Consider the following 25,547-nt stretch of genomic DNA (forward strand, 5'->3'; position numbering starts at 1 on the left):
TAGCACCTGTTTCAGGAAAATCGACTTTATCCAATCAATTCCATTCCTCTACTAAAAAAAAAAAAAAAACTGCTAAAAGCCTCTCCTGAGCAGAGAATTAAATCCAGATTCTTCGGTCTGACTTTTCAGGCCCCTAACAACATGACCCCTACCTACTTTCCGAGGCTTACCTACCCATATGCACATGAATTCCACCCACTCCCTGTACTCGTCTGGCTCTATGCCTCTGTTCCATTTCCTCTGCTTGGAATTTCTCCTCCAACTACCATGTTTGCCTGTCAATGATTTCCGGTCAAATTCCACCTCCTCCAGGAAGTCTTTCCATCTTCCCTTCCAAAGCCTTATTAAAGCATTATGACCTGTCCTGAATCACTTACATCCATATCTGCTTCCCTACAGACTTCTGTCACTACAGACTCTGTCCCTGACAGGCTTCTGAAGTATGTGTAAACAGAAATGACTCCTAATTTCAAAGTCTAGGAAAAATGTTCAGAAAAGTATTCAATTTACCACTAAAGCAGTTCTAAATAGCTAACCATGGAAGGTCACAAAGAAATAATTTTTTTTTTTTTTTTTTTTGAAACGGAGTCTTGCTCTGTCCTCCAGGCTGAAGTGCAGTGGCACGATCTCAGCTCACTGCAACCTCCGCCTCCTGGATTCAAGCGATTCTCCTGCCTCAGCCTCCCAAAGTAGCTGAGACTACAGGCACGTGCCACCACGCTCGGCTAATTTTTTGTATTTTTAGTAGAGACGGGGTTTCACCGTGTTAGCCAGGATGGTCTCGATCTCCTGACCTCATGATCCACCTGCCTCGGACTCCCAAAGTGAATGATTTTTTAATTATATGAAAACAATCAACCAAAAGCCTAGATTTCTGTATGTTTTCATGTAAGTATCTACAAATAAAAATGGCTACAGAAATTTAAAAAACAGTATGTGAACAAGTCAGAAAGAGCATCTGCTCAGCCACAAGGCATTTAAGGGACAGAGTAAAGACCAGAGCCAAGTGTTCAGACACTCTTTCCCAAAAGTGATAAATAGGCTATAACCAGAGTATCTCCACACAGCTCACTAACAAACTCATCCAATTACCTGGAACTTTTCTCCTTAATTCTTCCCACAATTAATTCCCATTTTCCTCCAGAGCTCTCAAGAAGCCTCCCCCAACCTTGCAGATTAGTCAAATCCCTTTATGACATATTGCACGCACCTTCACAGCACTGAGTCCCAGCTGAAATTTCATATGGCATCTTGATTAATGTCCATCTCCCCCTTAGCTCCAAAAGGACACAGACTGGGTCTGTCCTTCCTTGTGCCTGGCACAGATAGGCACTTTGTTATTTGTTGAGTAAATGAAGTGACTTAAAAGTATAACAATAACCGATGTTCACATGGCCCCTGAAGGACTACAAGGTCCCAAAATATCTTCTGATTCCTCCAGTAATAATAACAATTACATAAATTTTAATGTCACAATTTTATTGTAACATATCCTAATTCTTTGATAAATATTCATGTATGTAATCTGCTAGTTCTCTATTAACCAGAATGTACATTAACCAGAATACCACCTTATTTTTAAAACATGCAAGGCATCAGCAAACTTTCACATCAAAAAAACATTTACTACAGGAAGTCAACCTACAGGCTATGTGGAAGAGCTGTTTGCTCTCTTGGAACCTGAAAAGTCCAATTCCAGTCTAACAGTGAATTACAGTGTTTCACCAAGGCAGCCTACTACATCAATAAATTAAAACAAAATTGTGTGTTTTTAAGGCAAGATGCTTGGGTGTCTGAGTTAGCCAGGACTTCCTAAGCATACAGCAAATCCATAAAATGAATTTAAACTCCCCAAATAGATCTTCAGATTGAATATAATCCCCATTATCTCTCAGTTGTCTCTTCTGTGGAAACTAACAAGCTGATCCTAATATTCATACGGAAATACAAGGGAGCTAGCACAGCCAAAACAATCTTGAAAAAGAAGAACAGAGTTAAAGGACTGACAGTTCCTGATTTCAAAACTTACTACAAAGCTACAGAATCAAGACACTGTGGTAATGGCATAAAGATAGACACACAGATCAATGGAATAGAATCAAGACTCTAAAAATAAACCCACAGATTTACAGTCAGTTGATTTTCAACAAGGATGCCAAGACACTTCAGTGAGGAAAGAATGGTCTTCTCAACAAATGGGCTAGGACAACTGAATATCCACATGCAAAAGAATGAAGCTGGAAGCCTACCTCACACCGCATACAAAAATTAACTGAAGATCTATCAGAGAACTAAATGTCAGAGCTAAAACTACAGAACTCTAACAAAAAAACACAGGTGTAAACCTCCACGACCTTAGATATGACAATGGTTTCTTATTACGATACCAAAAGCATAAGTGACCAAAAAAAAAAAAAAACAGATAAATGGGACACAATCAAATTTAAAACTTCTGTTCTTCAAAGGACACTATCAAGAAAGTAAAGGCTAGCACAGCAGTTCATACTTGTAATCCCAGCATTTTGGGAGGCCAAGGCAAGAGGATCACTTGAGCCCAGGAGTTCAAGACCAGCCTGGGCATAATATAATATAGAGACTCCATTTCTATTAAAAAATTTCAAAATTAGCCAGACGAGTGGTGCCCCCCTGTAGTCCCAGCTACTCAGGAGACTAAGGTGGGAGGACCGCTTAAGCCCAGGCAGGCAAGACTGCAGTGAGACATGACTGCATCACTACACTCCTGCCTGGGTGACAGAATGAGACCCTCTCTCAAAAAACAAAATTGAAAAGACAACCCACACAGAATCGGAGAAAAATCACATATCACATGTCAATCATACATTTGAATTCACGTATCTGATAAGGGACTGATATCTAGAACACATATAAAGAATTCCTACAACTGAACAGCAAGAATTCCATTGACTCAATTCAAAAATGGAAGAGGATTTGAATAGACATTTGTCAAAGCAGACATACAAATGGCTAATAAGCTCATGAACAGATGCTCGACATCATTAGTCACTAGGGAAATGCAAATCAAAACCACAATAATATACCACTTCCCATCTACAAGAATGGCTATAATCAAAAAGATGGACAATAACAAGTGTTTGCAAGAATGTGGAGAAATTACAACTCTCATACTTGCTGGTGGGAATGTAATATGATCTAACCACTTTGGAAAAGTTTGGAAAACAGTTCCTCAAAAAGTTAAACAGAGTTAACTATGACACCACAGTTCCACTCCTAGGTATCTTTCCAACAGAAATGAAAACATATGTCCATATAAAAGCTTGTACACAAATGTTCACAGCAGCATTTTTCATAATAGCCAAAAAGTGGAATGACTCAAATGTCTATTAACTGGTGAATGGATAAACAAAATGTGGTATATATCTATACAACAGAGGATTATTCAAAAATAAAAGGAGTGAAGTGAGCAGGTGTAGCAGTTTACACTTGTAATCCCAGCACTTGGGAGTCCGGGGCAGAAGGATCACTTGAGCCCAGGAGTTCAAGACCAGCCTGGGCAACATGGCGAGACCCCATCTCTATTATATTAAATTAAAAATTTTAAAATTTTAAAAAAAGGATGAAGTAACAGTACATGCTACATACAACAGAGATAAAAACCTTGAAAACATTATGCTAAGGGAAACAAGCCAGTCAAGTCACAGAGGACAAGCACTACATGATTCTATTTATATGAAATGTTCAGACTAGGCATAAAGATCCATAAAGAAATAAAGCAGATTAGTAACTGACTAGGGCTGGGAGGAGGAGGAGGCAACAGGGAGTGGCTGCTAATGGGTAGAGATTTTCTTTTTGGAGTGATGAAAATGTGGAATTAGAGAGTGGGGACAGTTGCACAAAACATGTAAACATACAAAAGAAAACCCACTCAATTATATATTTTAAAAGGGTTAATTTTACAATATATGAATTACATCTTAAGCTATTATTAAAAAACAAATCAGGCTGGGCACAGTGGCTTATACCTGCAATCCCAGCACTTTGGGAGGCCAAGGCTGGAGGATCACTTGAGGCCAGGAGTTTAAGATCAGCCTGGGCAACATATTGAGACCCTGTCTTTACCAAAAAAAAAAAAAAAAAAAAAAAGAGTTTTGCTCATTTCCCAGGCTGGAGTGCAATGGCACAATCTCGGCACACTGCAACCTCCGCCTCCCGGGTTCAACTGATTCTCCTGCCTCAGCCTCCCAAGTAGCTGGGATTACTGGCACCCACCACCATGCCCGGCTTTTTGTATTTTTTTTTAGTAGAGAAGAGGTTTCACCCATGTTGGCCAAGCTGGTCTGGAACTCCTGACCTCAGGCGATCCACCCGCCTCAGCCTCCCAAAGTGCTGGGATTACAGGCATTAGCCACCATGCCTGGCCAAAAAAAAAAAAATTTTAATCAGCTGGGCATGGTGATACATGCCTGTACTCCTAACCACTTGGGAGTCTGAGGCAGGAGGATCACTTGAGCCCAGGAATTCAAGGTTCCAGTGAGCTATGATCACACCTCTGCACTCCAGCCTGGATGACAGAGTGAGACCATTTTTAAAAAGAAATAAAATAATTTTAAAAGGAACCAAATCCCTTTAACTACTGAAACTACTGTGAAGGTTGTTTCTTTAAAAACATATACTTTCCTCTTTTGTTTAGCAGAACATACTCAGTATTGCTTTTCTGAATTTACTCAAGGTTAACACTATGAAACATCAATTACTAAACAGCTGTAAATTCAGAGAATTCAATGGTGTGCAGGCTATTAGCCCTTTACATAGTTATCTCCAAACTACTATTCCTTCACAGTCTTCCACCTGTCTTCTATAATTTTGTTTCCTCCTTCTACCATGAAAAATCAAGAACAAGAGATCAGAGGCAGGAGGGACATACTAAGGAAAAGGTGAAGGACTGTGCACACAGGCAGCAACATACACTTAAAGAGAGGCTGTTTTCTGTTTTCTTCCCCGCTTGTTTTCTGCTTTCTACCCATTCTGAAGGCAATGTCTCCCTTTCTTACTAAGGATACATACACATCTCCATCCTTTTATGTTTACCAATCCAAAACAAGGGGAAAAGTGGGGAAGCCCACCCAAATAGCTGAACTGTGGAAGACCTCAAATGATACTGACATCACCCAAACTGCCCGATTCTACCTGAGAACACCCACAGGGCAAAGACTGCAAAGACCTTAGCATTCCAAGGTGTTCTGCTTCTCCACTATTCAAAGAAAAAGTTCTGGGGCCGGGCACAGTGGCTCACGCCTGTAATCCCAGCCCTTTGAGAGACTGAGGCAGGTGGATCGCTTGAGCTGGCCAAGAGTTCAAGACTAGCCTAGGCAACATAATGAAACCCCTGTCTCTACTAAAAACATAAAAATTAGCCAGGCATGGTGGCGTATGCCTGTGTTTTCCAGCTAAGTCCTCAGCTTGGGGGGCTGAGGTGGGAGGATCACTTGAGCCCAGGCTGTCGAGGCTTCAGTGAGCTGAAATTGTGCTACTGCACTCCAGCCTGGGCGACAGAACAAGACCTTGTCTCAAAAAAAAAAAAAAAGAGAGACAGACAGACAAAGAAAAAGCTTTGAGACAGTTACTACACCCACCACTAACTTACTCCACACACACCCAGGCTGGCTGACCAAGGACACTCGGCCTCCTATCTGTAGCTACACTGAACACTTTCTCTGCAAAACACTATAGCATCTGAACATAAGACACTCCTTTAGGAGTCAATATCTTTTCTTTTACACTGTTTGATGGTGACAGAGTTTGAGGTGCCAGGACCCCCTGCTATGATAACCAGCTTCTCACACAATCTCCTCTCACTCTAAGACCCTCTAAATGATCAGCAGGCTGCTGGATCTAACCAACCTTCTTTCATAGTCGACCGGAGTGGGATGATCACCTGGCCGGTGGAAACAAAGCAACTGGCTGAGAGGAGTCAGCCCAATGCCCAGTCTCCCAGTCTTGAGTACTTCCGTACTGAGACACAGAAATGGGAGTCAGATGATGTGAGCACTGGAACTAGAGTCACATGCAGGAGCCATGACTAAGGCCACTACATGTACCTTAAGCAAGGAAGCTACATGTGAACGGAAAAAGCCTAGCTCCAGAGAAAACATGTACTCCAGACTCTCCAGATCCAGTTCCTACAGCCCAGCTGCACTTCAGTTTCTGTCCCGGGAGGCTACGATTGCTTCTGCTCTTCTTAGACTAAAACTGCTTTCACTTGGCCTAAACTGTGTGGCTTACGGGACTTGCAATCAAAAGTGCTCTAATCTAAAGCAGGGCCTGCTTACCTTCCCTGACATCAACCCCAAACCATCTGTTTCCTAGTGTTCATTAAGAACCTCAGACTTTTCCGAATGAGCTATAGCCAATCCTCTTTACAAATATAAATATTGCAAATATTAAAATCTCACCTAAAAATCACTTTCTGTATCAATGAACCTCAGGGCCTGATTACCATCACTTATTTATTTTTTTTTTAATGTGTGATTCTGACAGTTTATTTAAGGCACAGCCTCCCACCTTGGGGTCATGAAAATATTGGCCATATATTTACTGTTAGGACATTATAACTAGTTTTCTCATTAAGCTTCAAATCCATTTGAAGTTTTTATTTTCTTAATTATGGTAAAATATGCATAACATAAAATTTACCACTTTAACCCTTTTTGAGCATACAATTTAGTGAAATTAAGGGACATTCCCATTGTGTATCACCACTAGCCATAGCTTATTTTCAAAGCATTCTGAAAATCATGACTTTTTTATTTTTATTAAACAAGTGTTTATGTTCCCTCATCAAATGACAAGGACCAGGCGCCTCATCAGTGGCGGGACTGTAGCAGGACAGTGACGAAGGTAGCAAAGAGCACCCACAACAACTTGGAGCAGCACCAAAGCAACTAAATCCATCCTCAGTTCCTCCAGACATGGCCACAGAAGCTAAAGAGACTAAAAATACTTGGAGAGGACAGATAAAAAGCTGTCAAGGATATTTAGCCCAGTTAGAGAGGTCGCCACTATCACCATATTTGCATCAGACAACATTCATACAAGCTGCAGTGGGAAATATTTAGAATAATTAGATTCAGTATAGAAAAACTGATGTTTCTTCCCTCCCAGAATGCCTGGAATAAATCTCTGGGCCTTGAATTTGGTCAAGTTATCTATGATCAATTTCTGGAGGACCCCTAGGAAGAAAGACAGGTACTTCAAAAATGTTAAGTACCCACTCTCCACCTTTCTAACTTGTTATAGCTTTCTTTTTAGCACAACAGCCTCTATCAATAAAACCAAATGAGGAAGAAACTTCCATCAAAGCTTTGTGAAACCAAATGATTCAGCCAGAATATTTCATAATGGCTGAGATGGAAAGGATAAGGCAGGGAATGTTTACACGAACACCAGGAACTTCAACTTGCCTCTCAGTATCTTTAAAAATGAAAGAAACTTACAAAAATAAATTATGTTCACGGCCTCTCCAAATGCGAGGCCTATAGTAGCCCAGGGTGTAGGTTCAAGTGAAGATGTGATATGATCAATGACAGTGGGCCCACAGCAACTCCCCAATCCACACGAGTTTCTAAATAGGAAGAGTCTTCATTTACTGAATTACTGGGAATCGACAGATTTTAATAACGGTTGTATTAATCAACTCCAGAAAGTACAACTAAATGAATATAAATACTACCTTAAACATAAAAAGTCTGAGGTTAGCAAATATTTTTCATCTGTAATCATATATTATTTAAGTCTATTTTCCAAAACTAGGCACCCTCATCTATGTCTGAACAAAGACCTCAGATCTGCCATACAGAATAACTATGAATATGTTGGTGTTGTACATCTTTTTTAATAATTTTAAATTTTTTTACATTTTGTTTGTTTTGAGACAGGGTCTCACTCTGTCATTCAGACTGGAGAGCAGTGGCGCGATCATAGCTCACTGCAGCCTTGACCTCAAGGGCTCAAGTAAACCTCCAACCTCAGCCTCCCAGGTACCTGGGATCACAGGCGCACACCACCACATCTGGCTAATTTTTTCTATTTTTAGTAGAGACAAGGTCTCACTATGTTGCCCAGGCTGGTCTCGAACTCCAGGGCTAAAGCAATCCTCCTGCCTCAGCCTCCCAAAGTGCTGAGATTATAGGCGTGAGCCACAGCACCCGGCCTACGTTTTTTAAAGTAAATATAGTATATTAAACAGACAGACCTAAAAAATTAAGCCCTCTATGTACCTCAGAAAAGAGACATCTGAGTGTCTGTAGTTCAAATCCCCCCATACAGCTCGAGTCAACATATTATTTCCTGGAGCAAGGACCTCAAAAGGAAAAGATACAGTTATACAGAATAGCTGAATATCAGGAAAGCAAGCCCTGAAATGAAATTCCATATCTCCGACTTCATTTCCTTACACAATAGTCCCCCTCTTATCCATGGTTTCAGTTACGAGCGGTCAACTAAGGTCCAAAAATAGGTGAGTATGGTACAATAAGATAATCTGAGAGAGAGAGAGACCACATTCACACAACTTTTATTACAGTATATTGTTGCAATTGTTCTATTTTATCATTAGTTACTGCTATTAATTATTAATAGTAATTATTATTAATGGGAAGGAACTTTCGAGGTCATCACTAGGACAACCCTTTACCCAATACATGAATCCCCTCAAAATGACTACCAACTATCTCATTATATAAGAGCTGAGGTCTGAGAAAAGCAAGATGAGGAAAAGCTGTGCTGGAATCAAGAGTGATAAATGCAGAAATACCATCTGGTAAAAGAAGGTATGGAGGCCATGGAGAGAAAGGCTTCTAGCTCCTGGTCCACCTAAGTGGCAGCAAAGACAGTACAGAATGCAGCTCTGCTACGATCCTTGAGTCCTGCTCACCAGCATTCCCAGCTAGTGAAAGAAGAGTACAAGCCAGGCACAGTGGCTCATGCCTGTAAGCCTGGCACTTTGTGAGGCTGAGACAGGATGATTGCTTGAGGCCAGGAGTACAAGACAAGCTTGTGCAACATAGCAAGACCCTTTCTCCATAAAATTAAAAAAGAATTAGCCGGGTGTGGTGGCACACGCCCGTAGTCCTCACTACTCAGGAGGCTGAGGCAGGAGGATCACTTGAACCCAAGAGTTCAAGGTTGCAGTGAGCTGTGATGGCACTCTAGCCTGGGTGACAGATCAAGACTCTGTCTCTAAAAAATTTTTTTAATTAATAAGTAACGAATAAATAAATAATAAATAAACAAATAGTAAAAAGGAAAGAGTTTGAGCTGGGAATCCAAGTGGGCTTGTTCTAAAAGCTGTCTAGGAAGTGCAAAGCCTTCACGGCTAGAGAACTAAGCAATCACTGATTGGTTCAGGGTTAGATAAAAATGATAACGCTTTAGCCAGGAACGGAGGCTGACGTCTGTAATCCCAGCACTTTGGGAGGCAGAGGCGGACGGATCATGAGGTCAGGAGATCAAGACCATCCTGGCTAACATGGTGAAACCTCATCTCTACTAAAAAAATTTAAAAAAATTAGCCGGGTGTGTTGGCGCGCGCCTGTGGTCCCAGCTACCCAAGCGGCTGAGGTAGGAGAATGGCATGAACTTGAGAAGTGGAGCTTGCATCACTGCACTCTAGCCTGGGCGACAGAGCGAGACTCCGTCTCAAAAGATAAATGAATAAATAAATAATGCTGATGCTACCGCCAGTATTCCAGACTTTTTGAAACCTAATAATAACAGCCCATAACTTTTCATAAATACTACAGTGGCACATGGCTTTGAAAATTAGGGGGTTTTTACAGAGCCCTCTAACATTAAATATTCCTTTTTTAGGCTGGGTGCGGTGGCTCACGCCTGTAATCCCAGCACTTTGGGAGGCCAAGGTGGGTGGATCACCTGAGGTCAGGAGTTCAAGACCAGCTTGGCCAACATGATGTCTCAACTAAAAATACAAAAATTAGCCCAGCGTGGTGTTCAGCGCCTGTAATCCTAGCTACTCGGGGGGCGAGGCAGGAGAATCACTTGAACCGAGGCGGCGGAGGTTGCAATGAACCAAGATTGTGCCACTGCACTGCAGCCTGGGGGACAAGAGCAAGACTTCGTCTCAAAAAAAAAAAAAAATTCCTTTCTTCATAATGGTCACTTGCAAATAGATTCTTTTATAGAAATTATATTTAAATATATATAAATTATTTCGTTATTAGGGAAAACAATGTCATTTAAGTCATCTTCAATGTTTATTCACAGTTTACTTGCTTTTATTTCCTTTCTTTTAGCAAATCTACTGAAAGGAGAAAGCCAGCTAAAAGACCACTCTTCTGTTACCTATTAGATAATTTAGTTTAACCTAAAAGAACACAAAGCTCTAGTTAAAGAATGGGGGGACACAGGATCTGTGAGTTGTTATGGCATTTAAAAAGTCATCTCAGGCCGGGCGCGGTGGCTCACGTCTGTAATCCCAGCACTTTGGGAGGCCAAGGCAAGCAGATCAGCTGAGGTCGGGAGTTTGAGACCAGCCTGGCCAACATGGTAAAACCCCGTCTCTGCTAAAAAAACAAAAATTAGCCAGGCATGGTGGTGCGTGCATGTAATCCCAGCTACTCAGGAGGCTGAGGTAAGAGAATTGCTTGAACACGCGAGGCAGAGGTTGCGGTGAGCCAAGATCACGCCACTGCACTCCAGCCTGGGTGACAGAGCTAGATTCCATCTCAAAAAAAAAACCCCAATAAATAAAAAATAAAAAGTCATCTCAGCCGAACGTGGTGGTTCATGCTTGTCATCCCAGCACTTTGGGAGGCCGATGCAGGAGGATCACTTGAGCCCTGTAGTATGAGACCAGCCTGGACAACACGGCAAAACCCCGTCTCTACAAAAATTAGCCTGGCATGGTGGCGTGCACCTATAGTCTCAGCCACTTGGGAGACTGAGGCAGGAGGATTGCTTAGGCCCGGGAAGTGGAGGCTGCAGTGACACGAGATCATGCCACTACACTCCAGCCTGGATGACAAAACAAGAACGTCTCAGAAAAAAAAGTGATCTCAAGAGTAAGACTGGCTATCAATCAAAGTGATTGCAGCTTGAATCATCAATTCTAATCATGAATTATTATTTAGCTAAAATGATGATTCCTAAATATAACACGTTTTATTTCTAAATGTTTCTTGGCAATTGAGTATCCAGAAAGTCAGCAAATACCCCACGAAAGTAGAGAAAATGAACTTTTTTATGGCTCACCATTCATCAGCTACAGCAGGCTTGAAAGATACTATGGGCCGGAGGCTTAGCCTGAAATTTGGCCTGCAGAAGAAAACTCCAAATAAGATTTCTTCAGGAACTGTTCTAACGTAGTACTAAACTGCAAGCAGTGACCTCCCTAGAGAAGAAACTGGAGTCAACAGCTACACGAGTGCACAATCCAGGGTAGATGCACCCTAAGTCCAATACAAGGAATACTATGCTAGTTCCATCACAATAATAATATACTAAAATAAAAGTATCAAAAAATGAAGTTATTTAAAATACGTCAAAGGCAAGAAAATGCTCCAAAAAAAAATCTAAATCCATTACAAAGATAATTTGAATAAAACATCATTTAATCTCTAGGCCTAACCTCTCTGAGATAAAGCATAATATAATCTTCCAACTTAATCAAATTATACAAGAAATGCTACTTTAGGCCAGCTCAGTGGCTCACGCCTGTAATCCCAGCACTCTGGGAGGCCAAGGTGGGTGGATCACTTGCGTTTACAAGTTGGAGACCAGCCTGGGCAACACGGCGAAACTCCATCTCCGCAAAAAATACAAAAATTAGGCAGGCATGGTGGCGCATGCCTGTAGTCCCAGCTACTTGGGAGGCTGAGGGATCACCTGAGCCCAAGAAGTCGAGGCTGCAGTGAGCCGAGAGAGATCATGCCACTACACTCCAGACTGAGTGACACAGTGAGACCGTCTCCAAAAAAAAAAAAAAGAACTGCTATTTTATAACAAAGGAGCCACAGCACAGCACTCTCAACCTCCTGTAAGAACAAAAATATTGTGCCGATATGTTCACAACACAGTTCAAGTCACAAAATCAGGAGATAATTAAATTGACTTTTTAGGTTTCAATCTGTTTAGCCAGAAACCTTATCCAAACTGTACTGATGCAAATCAGCATGAGAACTATAGCACTATCAAAATAACTCCAGTATCTTATCTTTTGTTTTACCTTTTATCAGTGATTTATGGGCTGACTAATGGTAAACTGATTTGTGCATGTGCCAGAAGTCAGCTCAGGAATACAAAACAGGAAAAAAATTTAGAAGAATCACATTAATGAATGAAAATGCTGACGTCATAGTTCGGTTCCCAGCAGAGTTTAGAGTAGCATACAAAAAACAGTGTATCTTCTGGAATGTTAAAACACCAAAGTCATTTCGTAAAGGAAATAAAAGAAAAAGTCATTCCTTGCTCAGAATGAGGGAATGGAGAAAAAAAGAGAAAAGCTCAATTAACAACCTTTTCCACGAACCAAAAATGAAAAATATACAAGGTATATGGCACAAACTATCATAATTTCTAAACCACATAATTATTTCGTGTTACTGTTAGAAATAATATTTTTTAGGCAGGGCATGGTAGCTCACACCTGTAAATCCCAGCACTTCGGGAGGCTGAGGCAGACGGACTGCTTGAGACCAGGAGTTCAAGACCAGCCTGGGCAACACAGCAAGACCCCATCTCTACGAAAAAGAGGAAAAAAAAAACCTAAGCAGGTATGGTGACACACACCTGTAGTCCCAGTCACTCGGGGCTGAGGCAGAAGGATCATTTCAGCACAGGAGGCCAAGGCTTCAGTGAGCTATGGATTGCACTACTGCACTCTAGTCTGGGCAACAGAGCAAGACCCTGTCTCTAAAAAAAAAATAAGATAAAATAAGTTTTAAAAGAAGTAACATTTTTTACAGGTGATGACTAGTTGTGTCTCTAAATAAGTAGGACACAGTCGCCCCCCCAACTTTAAATCTTTCTCCCACCACGTGGCATAACTTTCAAAACTGAGTGCATAATACAGCCAGGCAGTCCTCCACCGAAAATGACCCAGCACAGGCATACCACACCGGATTTTAAGTAATTCTGAATAATATGGGGTGGAACTCAGTGACCAGAAGAAAGCTCCTGAATTTTTATGTGAGGGAAGAAAAAAACAAAACAAAACAAAAAAAAGCCTTTATCTAATGATGTAATATAAACTAATAAAAAAGAAAGATTATAAAAATTTGATTTACTTAGAACTATTGAAAGTGGCTAGTGGCATGGATTGTTCATATTTTTCATCTCTCGGCAGCACTGAAAATACAAGTAATAATACAAACTTCTGTAAAGTTTAGACACAATTTACTAAAATCCTTTTATTCAGGACGCTTAAGTAACTGATTCCTGGATGTCTAATGTTTCCCAGGGAATTGAAGATTATTACATTCTTAGAAAATAACAGTGACCCTCACATCCTTGGTAACCTCTCCAAAGTACAAAACTGTAAGGACATTCTCTCTTCTTTACCATTCATATGGCTTAAAGTAGCCATTCACCCAAAATGGATTTTTTTTTTAATTTAAGCAATAAACAATTTTGCCAATAAACATTTTAAAAAGAAGATCTTATTAAGTTAAAATGCAAACATGCCAGTTTTATCTGTAAATCTAAAATATGAAGAGATCATCTCACATTGTTGCCACCACAAATATCTTTGAAAGAACATCACTACCCCCTTGTGGATTCGCAATAAAAAAATCCTTCTCCTGAATCTTTGTAAATATTCCATTCTGCTGAGCTTCCACCAAAGTTTTCATTTTCTTCACTAAGAAGGGTTATTTCAATTACTTTTTAAAAAGACAAACTTAATATTTTTCTTAAAACCAATCCAATCAATTTATTTGTCCTCTAAGCGTCCCCATTTTGGGGAGCATTATTTATATGTGTACATGTGTCGATTCAATACAATAACCCTATCAACATTCCATTTCTTCTTCAAATATCTGAATTTATACTTCCAATCATCACTTTGAGATTATTTTTAATCATAAATGAGTAATTTTTTTCCACTATAACATCTTTTTTCTATCGGATAATTTCACACTTTGTACCAATTTCTTATTATCACTCCCAAATGATTTGATATCCAAGTGCCCAGAAAACCAACAGGGCACATATATCCTCAGAAATGACTTTTCAGAAAAGGATTAAAAAACAAATCTAAGTTTTAAAAAGATTAATTCTTGATTGTATTAATATACCTTCAGAAATGACTCCTGGCAATCTAAATCAAGCACCATGAAGGAAAAATAGACAATAACTTTTCTTCAAAACTTGTAAAAAGAAAGGCTTTCTCTCTCTCTCTCTTTAAGTTGAAAGAATACCTCTGGTTGTATCTGTACATCATTCTAATATAACACAAATACACCTTGTTGAATGTACACTGTAAAAAAGATTAAATGAACTTAAACATCTGATGTATCCCTTGTTATAGACACTAAATTTAGCTGAAAGTATAAATCACCACTGCAAAATGCACAGGCTACATGGAGAAAGAGTCATGACTGACTGTACTGCCCTTACTGGAAGTTAGCTCCCCATTCTCTTAGACATGTTGAACACAAAAATAGGGACATGGTAATTTACTATTGTCAGCATTTATTCCAATGGTTAGATGGGAATAAATGGAGAAAAATCTACTTTGCAAGTGTTTTTAAGTGACTGAATACATAATCTTACCTTGTGGTAACTGATAAGGGAAAAAAAAATGGAAGAGATCCTGCATGGTCTGTTGAACAAATGAATGCTCTATGTCCCAAAAGTCACACATCAGCCCCATTGAGAATATTACGCATCCAAAAATTATCTGCTTATGCACCTGTCCAAAACTAGTGACTGAACTGCACAGCAGAATCAATCAGAGCTGGGCTTCATAAGGTTTTGCTTTTCTGTTGTTATGACTGTTGTTTTGGGATTGGGGGGGAGGGGAGATATATATGGGGTGGGGGATGTATTTTAGATGGTATGAAGAAATGAAGTTGGGGTGAGACCTATGCCACTTAGTCTCCACATAATAACATGTTTAAAACTATTAAGAACACAGCCCCAAACGTTTCTTTCAAGAAATGTCACTTTGTACACATGAAAACTACAAAAACGTAGAGAGCAGAGTGATGAATACAGCCCCAAACAACCATATCTTCCTCGAAGTTACCTTCGGCTCACAGTCTCAGGAAAGGATATGTTACGTGACTTGAAAGTCCTGGCTAAATTTGAAAAACAAAAACAAGAAAGTCACTGCAAAAGGATTCATGTACAGGAGAACAAGCAACTATGTCAGGAAAGGGCCAAACACTGAGGTTGAATATGGAGGAACCTTTAAAAAAAAAAATCTCTAGTCATTCCATCTTATGCCATGTCAATCAGTTCAAAGTAAATGAACAATCCTCCAAAAAAAGAGCAAAAGGGGAAATAATGTGGCTGACCATTGGCCTCTCTTTGCAATGTGGTACATAATATTTCTCTGTAAGTCCAGGGTAATGAGGTAAAAAAAAAAAAAAAATGCTCAGGAAACAGTACCAACCTTTACACAGGAGGCCCATGACCTTCTATAAGCAATGGTGTTCAAAGCAGAAGGATGCAATACAACCTTAGAAATATACAGCTAGCATACTGATGGCAAAAAAAAAACCAAAAAAAAAAAAACCACACTTTACTCACCCTTTACTTCGTCCCATCACGTGAAATGCTCTCCATTGTCAATTTATACAAAGAAACACTTCCGGCCAGGCACATTGGCTCATGCCTGTAATCTCAGCACTTTGGGAGGCCTAGGTGGGTGGATCACTTGAGGCCAGGAATTCAAGACCAACCTGGCCAACATGGTGAAACCCCGTCTCTACTAAAAATACAAAAAAAAATTAGCCGGGCATGGTGGTGCACACCTGTAATCCCAGCTACTCGGGAGGCTGAAGCAGGAGAATCGCTTGAACCTGGAAGACGGAGGTTGCAAGGAGCCGAGATCGTGCTACTGCACTCCAGCCTGGGCAACAGAGCAAGACTCAGTCTCAAAAAAAAAAAAAAGAAAAGAAACACTTTCCTTATAAATGCATGACAATTATCATGGGAGACCATCTATATGTTTATAAGTCTCTCTCTCTAATGACAGAATAGGAACATGGCTTAATCACAGGACTAAGGGACACTATATCCAGGGATGGCACAAAATAAAAGGATATGATAGTCGGATCAACCTCTAGCTCGAACCTGATTAGGTATTCAAGAAAAATAAAAAGAAAGATTATACACTATCTGGAAAACAGAGTGAATGACCGTACACTCTTATTCAAGTTACACAGACAAAGTAGTAGAGCAAGAATGCCTCTCACTCTCACTCTCAAACACACCAAAAACTAAAGGCAGTACTATATATAACAGGCAAAGGAACATTAGGAGAGGCCCCCATACTTCCTCGTAAACGAAGGCTCCAAATGAAATAATATACTTGGCTGTGCTTAAAGAAATTTATTGTATCAAGTCAAAGAGACAGAAAGAAGCTGGCTAAATGCAGCAAAAATAAATTTCCAAAATCCTACATGGGGAGGCCCAGAGCAGGAAGGACCCAGTGTTTTATCTATAGATGCTATCTAGTTACAAATACTATTACCAGCGGCCTTGTGGCTTAAATCTCATTCCATCTACCTATTCTTAGGGAAACAAGAAGAAGCAATGCCTTGTGCTACAGTACAAAGGGATGGTGGGCATCCCCTTCTTACTAAAAGGCTACAAATACAGTACATCTACAAATACTTTTTTATAATAATGACAGGGCAGTGAAGAAACCTCTCTATGTGGGAAAGGACAAAAAATAAAAGGAAAGGCCGAAGAAAAGAAAGGGAGGTCGGATTTAAGTCACCTAGAACATTTGAAAAAAAAAAAAGGACATAGTACATGATTATAGAAGATACACAACACCTTAGGAAAAGATCTGTATCATGGAAACGCAGAAGAAACACACACATCACTTGTCAACACAAAATACACTCAGTCACATACTCACATGACCAAAGGATACTGCCAAACCACATACTACAAATCTCACACAGGAGTTTTCACAAGAGTGAAATACTAGCAGAATTGGTTTCTATATACGTTGTGGAGATGGTAAATCTAATTTAATAGAGGAAAAAAGAAAACAGGCATTTCAAATTGTTAGTAATTTTTATTATTATCATTATTTATACCTAACCTGTACCCACAAAGAATTTGAGGCAATTTACAAAAATAATAATACCATTAAAAAGCACAAATTAAAAGTCACATAATAAAAGTGATAATTATATCAGATACCAGCCTAAGAATGAGCATCAATTAGGTATTAAATTTGGATACAATTCTTCGTGGCAGTGAAAATGTAACAGCAGCCCATACAGTTCTCACTATCTAATATGAACCATATCAGTTAATCAGAAGAGAAAAATATTTTTCTACCACTTCCTTATATAAAAAATACATTTGACTCTATGTTCTACAGAATGCCTAGTGCGATGCTGCCGTTCAAATATTAAATAAGCATTCCAACCAATCATGTATCTAAACGACCTAAAAGTTATGCCCACACAATCAGATTAAGAAGGCTGACTTTACTTTTGTCTACACACACACACACACACACACACACACACACACACACACACTGCACACAGTCTGGGGGAAAGCTGCTAAATGCCTCTCCCAGTCCACCCTCCCACCCTCTTCACCACCCCCACTCCTGCTGAGAGGAGGAAAAAAAGTTCAACAAGATAGCACACTATTACACTATACCTTTGTAAGTTAACAATCCAAAAACTTAAAAATCAGAAAAAAAAAATTCCTTACAAGACTATATAAAAGACAAGCATTAAGACAAGCATTAAGACAAGCACCACACCGAAGGCCAGGTGTGGTGGCTTGTGCCTGTAATCTCAGCACTTTGGGAGGCTGAGGCAAGGGAGGCTGAGGTAGGAGGATCACTTGAGGCCAGGAATTCAAGACCAACCTGACCAACATGGTGAAACCCCATCTCTATTAAAAATACAAAAAAAAAATAGCCGGACATGGTGGTGCAGGCCTGTAATCCCAGCTACTTGGGAGGCTGAGGCAGGAGAATCGCTTGAACCTGGAAGGCAGAGGTTGCATGAGCCGAGATCGTGCCACTGCACTCCAGCCTGGGCAACAGAGTGAGACTCTGTCTCAAAAAAAAAAAAAAAGAAGATACACTGAAATGTCATTAATATAAAAGGCTAACAAGATCCAATATGGTCTCAAGCAAAGTCACATCACCCCCTACAGCTCCTTGTACATAACAGAAGCTCGGTAAAGGTCTCCTGAACGAATGATTCCAGTCATGGGAGTATAAATATAAAAATGACTTCTCCCCAGAAGGGCAAATTCAAAGGTTCCACAAAAGAGGCAACTGACACAACTATGAAGGGAACAGAAGAAAATAAGAGAATCACCTTCTACTGCTTTTTCCATAAGGAAGGGAGAAAGAAGTACAACTGCACACAAAGGGGTATTTCCCCCAAACAGGAAAGGAAGAATGGCTCAAAGTAATGAAACAGTGGGAAAAAAATGTTAAGATTTTGAGATGGGCTACCTCAAAATCAGTCACAAAGAATTAAAAACCGAGCAGGACACATGGGCTGACATCCAGCAAAAACAGGGGACTAAACTAAACACTACTCTCTAAAGAATAGGCTATTTCTGGGGGAAAGCCTAAAACCGCCAGAGCCTAAAAACTAAGGAAATAGAAAACACAGCTGAGCAGGATGCATAAATATGTCTCAAAGAGCAAGTAAGAGCAACACTACTCTTTTGAAAAGGAAAAGCTGACCCAATCTGACCTTGAGTAGAGGTTGCTCTGTGTATGTCAACACTTTGAATCCACTCAATGATGAGATGGAGAAACCCAACATTTGCAGAAGCAGGATAAGTAAGGTCTTCAAGAAGACAAAGGAGGAAGAGGTCACCCAACCTAGTCCCAAAAACTGGAGGTAAGGGGTGAAGGAGAGGAAAGAGTCATGTCTTAACAGAAAGTCGAACAGAAAGATGAAACTATGTGGTTCAGAGAACCCGTCTAGTCTGCCCAACTGCAACAGAGCATTCTGCACTACAGGGTAAGAGGAAAAAGCTAATTTCCAATCATCTGTGGCGACCAGTGACACAGAAACACAACCACATTAAACTCAAGAAAAAGGGCCCAGCTTCAGACAGTAACCTCAAGTGTCTTCTTCCAACCAACCTCTACCACTTTGCCTTCCACTGCGCCTTGCACGGAGCCCCCTGCTTACCAGGGAAAACTCCCAAAGTCTCCATGCGGCCATGCAGGAAAGGTAGGAAGAACCACCACTGGAGACGGGATGACTGCGCTGAGTCTACACCATCTACAGCAGGTATTCAACGCTTCATTCTTCCGAAGTTCCCTAATAACACCCCCTAAAAATACACAATCCCATCAAGCTGACTACAGACCCAGAATACGAACAGCATAAAAACATTTAAAACCAAAAACAAGAAAATGAGCTCAAAAGCTCTACTTTCTGACATTGGGAATTAGGCCCACTGGACGACTCAATGCTAACTGAAAGGCAAAGTCCAGAGTCACAGACCAGCGCTGACCAAATCTCCGATGAGCCACTTCTCCTTACACGGTAAACTGAGGCAAAGCAAGCCTCTGAGCTAGAAAAGAGCTTTAAAGGCCAAAGCCCCAGAGCCCAACGGAACTTGTTGGGGAGGATGAGTCTCCACACCAAGCCTGTCAAAGAGTAAGACTTCCCTGCTGAGTGACAGCGGCTAGCAGCCATTCTGAATTTCGTGAAAGACGGAGAAAGGGAGGGAGAAAGGGAGGGAGAAAGAGAGGGAGAAAGGGAGGGAGGGAGGGAGACCTGAAGAGGCAAAGCACCTGACTAGAGCCAACAGGGCTCAAATCATTCCCCTGCCCAAGAGAAAAGAACTCGAAGAATAACGTCCCCCATCCTCTCATGAAGCGTCAAGGGCCTTTCCACAGGTACGTTTTGCTAATTTCACAACCTCTCTCAATTATTTAAATGGCCAAAATACAAAAGGGACATATTTACGGTCATTCGTTCCTAGTTCTGTCACAGGAAAACATATTCTTCTCACCCATCTCCTGTCGTTTGCCCAAACACACGAAATCTCTTTCCCCTACACTGCAGTAAAGAAATCAAGAACTTTTCACTCTATGCAGAATCAAGCAACGAATACCCCCCTAAATTCAGAGTGCCAAAGTTGCGATGCGTATGGGCAGGCACTGTACGCTTCGCACATTCAGGGACTTGGTGAACATGCAGGATGTCGTTCTGCTTATTCAGTACAGTACACATTACAAACCAAAGAATGGTCAGAATTGGCCATTTATCAGTGATTCTTCTGCTGCTGCTTCTAAGCCTGAAGAGTTACCAACAACATTAATATCTATTTGTATCATTACACATAAAGGTCCCCATATGCACCCAAAATGTAGAGCTAGTCATCTGACCCTTCCAGCTTCCTGTGCACTGTATATGTAACGAATGTGATTTCATCTGTGTATACCTACATGTATGTATATGTAAACAAATGAATATAGCATCATGATCTGGTTCTCCAAAACAGAACCGGAACAGCAAAAAACAGAAACCATTCAAATTTCCCCTTCTGAAAGCTACAAGATCTAAAGAAATGTTTGGATCCCACAAGAGACAACACCAGAGCCAAAGGAAGGTTCTAGTACACAAGGAGCACACAAGCAACCTCTTCCAGGATGGCATGTGGGCGACACGGGTGTCTACACTCCCTTTTCTGAATGGAAAGGCATATGGCTTCTCCTTACCCAGGCAACATGAATACAATTTGAGAAAATTAGAAAAAGTCAAAGTAACAGGCTCACTAAATATGGCTGCCTGGGAGGCAGAAGCCACAGAGGAGGATACGAGTTCTCTCAAGAAACAATCGGGAAGTTTATATCCAGGAAAGGTTCAAGGACTCTTGAGTGTGGGACGGACAAAGTCTGGTTCTCACTGCACAGAAGACAGTAATCAAAACATCAAAAAACAAGGTCACATGACCCTTTTCCCAGTGAGGTAGTGTCAACTGATGAAGGGTGCCCCCTCCTGAGACACAAGAGTCAAGTGCAAGCAAAAATATACCCCGGTCTTCCTCAGACATAGGAGCAACTAGTGTGGCCCCTTTTCACTCAAGCACTAGGCACAACGGAAGCCCTGCCCTACATCTTATTGGGGCGCCCACTCTCACCCCGACAAGGAACTCCGAGAAGAGAGAACAAGTCAGTGTAGACACACAAATGGGGAAAGGAGCACGGTGAACGTCCAGTTGTCTCCACAAGAAAAGGAGGGCAACTCAAAGGGTATTTAGGAAATGAGCTCGCCCTAACCCAGCAAAGTGTACGAGAGTATGCATGATCTGGAAGAAGTGTCTGCTTTCCTATTTAGAAATGACTTCAGAGCTGCACAAGCCCCCACTATCCACTGGGTGAGGAAAGAAGAACATGGGCAGCCCGAGTCCCCTTGTCCTGGCAAAAAGGGTCAACGGAGAGTGTGCAGAGACCCCAAAAGATTCCAAAGATGAGCAGATCAGACGGACCCCTGTGCCAAGGAAGGATCGGGGTCATGGAAGGTAAAGGGCAAGGGAGTGTGGAGATCCTCACTTGCCATAGAAACGGAGACCCCACCCTCCTGGCTGTGAGGGTGCAAGGGCAAGAGTAGGATGTGAACGACTGCGAGGGGCGGGGATGCTACGCAGGCCCCCTTCCCTTCCCGGGAAGCGAAGGGGGAGGGGTCACACGAGGCCCTTCGGCCGAGGGACGCTCGGCAGGACGGGGTCCCCCTGGCGGGGAGAAGCTCGGGGACCCCCCGCCCGCTCAGGGAGGCGTCCACGGGGCTGAAGAGGGTGCCGGAGAGAGTACGTCTGGCCCTGCCCGCCGGAGAGCAGGGGGCCGGCGAGGGCTGAGCGCCGGCCGCTGCCGCCCGACGGGGACCGGCCCGGAGCAGTGGGGCGCGGGGCCAGGAGGACCCGAGGCAGATAAACTTTCCGCCCCGCGGCCCCCACCCTGGACCCAGCGCCGGGGGTGCGGGGGCCGCGCAGCGGGCTCGGGAGCGGCGGGGATGCCCGGTCCGGGTGGGGGAGGCGCCGGCCCTCTGCCGGCTCCTCCTCCTCGCTGGGCCCGGTCCCCGCCCCGCGAGCCCCCCGCCCCCTCCGGCCCCAGCCCGCCCCCGGGGGTGGGGTGTGGGGCGCCGCGCTCCGCCGGCCCCGCGAGTCACCTCAGGACTCGGCCGCGCTCCGCCCCCCCACCCCGCCAGCCCCCTCCCCGGCCGGGTCGCCCGCCCGCCCGCCCGCCGCGCCCCCGCGCTCCCGCCCGGCGCCGCCGATGCCCGGGATGTCCGGCGGGGCCGGGTCCCGCCGCCCGCCGCGCCGCCCCCCAGCCCCTCGCGCTCCGGCTCTTACCTTCCGGCTTGTTTTCGGCAGCCATTTCCCCTCCGCGCGCCACATCCTCCTCCTCCTCGCGACCGGGACCCCGAGCGCGCGCCTCGTACCGCCGCCGCCGCCGGCCCAGCCACCCCGCCGCCGCCGCGCACCCGCCCTGGCCCCGCCCCACGGCCCACGCACAGCGCCCGTTGGGCCTTGCGGCTGCCACTCATCGCTTCCGCCGCCAATCGCCCCGCACCAGGGGTCTCACTACTCTCCGGGAGGAGCGTCCTATCCATCCGGCCCATTGGCCGGTCACCACCCAACGGACTGAAAGCATTGGTCAAGAATCAACGCCCCCTCCCCACCCACTCCCAGGAAAGCCCGCCTTCCGGACCTAAACAAAGCTTCCTAGTGGCCAGAATCCGAAAGAACTGTCCAATCAGGACGGGCCCGACACGGAATATTTCCTCGAGGCCGAGACGTGGCGTTTTGATTGGGCGTCACTACAGTGTTTCCCAGGCCGTCCAGACCAATCAAAGGGGGTTCCCGGAACTCGGGAGCGGCGAAGGGAAGCCCCGCCCCCGAGCGTGACCGTCATGAGGAAGGCGCTCGCTCATTGGCACGTTGGGGCTTTTCCCGCGTGCTCCCGGGGCTGAAGGACGTTCCCGGGGAAGCCGCTGCTGGCGCGTGGGGTCCCGGTGGCTGTGGGGGACGCGCCGGGATCTCCGGGATCCCGCAGCCCGCCGCCGCCGGTGGGGAGCCGGACGCCGGGGGCCTCGGGGCTGAGGTCCGCCGGGGCGCCGCGCCCTGGAGCCCGGCTGCCTAGAAGTCCGGGCGTCGCTGCCGGCCGTGGGGGAGGGGCGAGCCTCCCGCCAGGCCCCGCCCCCTCGACGACGCGTCCACACGGCCCCGGCGCCGCCCGCCTGCGCCCGCCTCCTGTACCCGCCCCCGGTGAGCTCCGTTGTCCCCTTTTCTGGCGGCTTAAAATACCGAAACTTTATTTTGGTCACGTTGCCCATGTGACCCGCGGAGCGGATGACTCATGGATGCCTGTCCCAGGATGAGGCCGCCGGCCGAAAGCAGAGAAGGGCCAGCCCCGGCCGCCCGGGTGGAGCGCGGGGCAGCCGAGTTTCCCACCCTCCTCAATCCGGGGCGTCCGCGCGGGGCTTTTCCTAATAAATAGCCAGGCACCCGCTGCCCTCGCGCTGCGTACGGGAGCACGTGCCCCCCGGGAGGTGGGCGCCCGCCAGGTGCCCCGGGAACGAGCCTAGGAACTGGGTCCGCTGAGTGCGGCTCTCGGGGAGGCCAGGCGTGCAGGTGGCTGGGCAGCGCTCCCAGGGACCGGCCTCTCTCCGGAGAAAGTAAGAGATTCTGCTCCTGGGCAGGTAATACCGGAAACAAAAGGAGAGGCCGCAATCGCAAATTGTTAAAAAAAAGAAAAAGGAAAGAAAAGTTGAATGTAAGAGCTCCAGCCCCTCAATGTGGTCTTGTACGGTTTGCAGTAAGAACATTTCATTCTTCCGCATTTTATTTTTCCTTTTGCTACTGTTGGTGACAACTAGCAAAATAAGTGAAAAATCCTCGTTCAAGTGTTTTGGCATTAAGATTGACTGTCACACTGAATTCTGTGCCAATCCTAACAACATGTGTTCTTTTTCTGGTCTTCACAAGTAAGACTGTCTTAGGTTTTCCAGAAATAAAGATGTCCCAAAAGAATGTTTTGTGTTACACACTCATTCTTCAAGAAACTTTAATTTTATGAGCCTCAAAAATTGCAAAATTTTAACAACGAGGGGACAATATTTTATCGATTAGCATTCTTAATAGCACCTATGATGACGATTTGTGTGGAGAAACGGACTCTTAAAAGTGCTGGTGGCATTGTAAATTAGTATATTCGAAAAGCAATTTTACAGTGTGTATTAAAAGCCATAAAAATGTCTGCATCTTTTGACCCAGTAATCTTACTTCTGGGAATATGTTCTAAGGAAATAACACTAAATGCCAGAAAAGCTGTATGTGTGAAGGTATTCTTCACAGGATCACTGTACTTACTACAACAAAAAATTGGGAACATCCTACGTGTGCTAATATTGGGTATTTAGTAAATTGTGTTACATCGACACAGGGGAATATTATGCTAGTTATAGACATCAGAAACAGAAAATCTTACCCATTGCTAGATAGAGGGGGCAATACCCAAAATTATGGTGTTCATTTATGAGGTGAGATGATAGGTCTAAAAAAACTGCATTTTAAAAAAAGACCCATACAGGCCGGGTGCGGTGGTTCATGCCTGTTAGTCCCAGCACTTTGGGAGGCCAAGGTGGGCAGATCACTTGAAGCCAGGAGTTCGAGACCGGCCTGGCCAACATGACAAAACCCCGTCTCTACTAAAAATATAAAAATTAGGTGGGTAAGGTGGAAGACGCCTGAGGTCTCAGCTACTTGGAAGGCTGAGGCAAGAGAATCGCTTGAACCCAGCGGTCAGAGGTTGCAATGAGCCAATATCGCACCACTGCACTCCAGCTTGGGTGAAGAGCAAGACTCCACCTCAAAAAAAAAAAAAATAGACTGATACATACACCAAATAAATCACATATGGGGGATTATAAGTGAGTTTTTTTAATTGCCTATTTCCTATAATATAGCTGTTTTTGTTGTTGTTTTTTGTTTTTTTGTTTTTTGTTTTTTTTGAGATGGAGTTTCGCTCTTGTTGCCCAGGCTGGAGTGCAATGGCGCAATCTCGGCTCACCGCAACCTCTGCCTCCCGGGTTCAAGCGATTCTCCTGCCTCAGCCTCCAGAGTAGCTGGAATTACAGGCATGCGCCACCGTGCCCGGCTAATTTTGTATTTTTAATAGAGACGGGGTTTCTCCATATTGGTCAGGCTGGTCTCAAACTCCCAACCTCCAGTGATCCGCCTGCCTCAGCCTTCCAAAGTGCTGGGATTACAGGCATGAGCCACCGCGCCTGGCCTCTATGTTACTTTTATCATTAAAACACTTATTTAATTTGAAAGAAAGGTGAATAAAGTTGAGTGTCTTCCTTCAA

At 43.6% G+C, this 25,547-nt stretch overlaps 1 protein-coding gene across 17 annotated transcripts in view; it reads right to left on the minus strand.

Annotated features, from left to right (window-relative positions):
* The window catches only part of CAMTA1 (calmodulin binding transcription activator 1), a 980,974-nt gene extending 958,241 nt beyond the window's left edge, over nucleotides 1-22,733 (minus strand). For 6 of the 17 annotated variants that reach the window (XR_008492581.2, XR_008492582.2, XM_063668448.1 and 3 more), the window contains exon 1: nucleotides 22,531-22,686. Coding sequence is in view for 15 of the 17 variants with exons in the window: in XM_063668448.1 (XP_063524518.1) it covers nucleotides 22,531-22,575 (45 nt within the window). In the remaining 2 variants the exon portion in view is untranslated. Of the gene's footprint in view, nucleotides 1-22,530 lie in introns of all 17 variants that reach the window. The other 11 variants (XM_054441126.2, XM_054441083.2, XM_054441073.2 and 8 more) reach the window with 8 other exon arrangements.
* Nucleotides 22,734-25,547: the final 2,814 nt, after the last annotated feature.

The sequence above is a fragment of the Pongo pygmaeus genome, chromosome 1 (assembly GCF_028885625.2).
Source record: "Pongo pygmaeus isolate AG05252 chromosome 1, NHGRI_mPonPyg2-v2.0_pri, whole genome shotgun sequence".
Taxonomy (NCBI): Eukaryota; Metazoa; Chordata; class Mammalia; order Primates; family Hominidae; genus Pongo; species Pongo pygmaeus.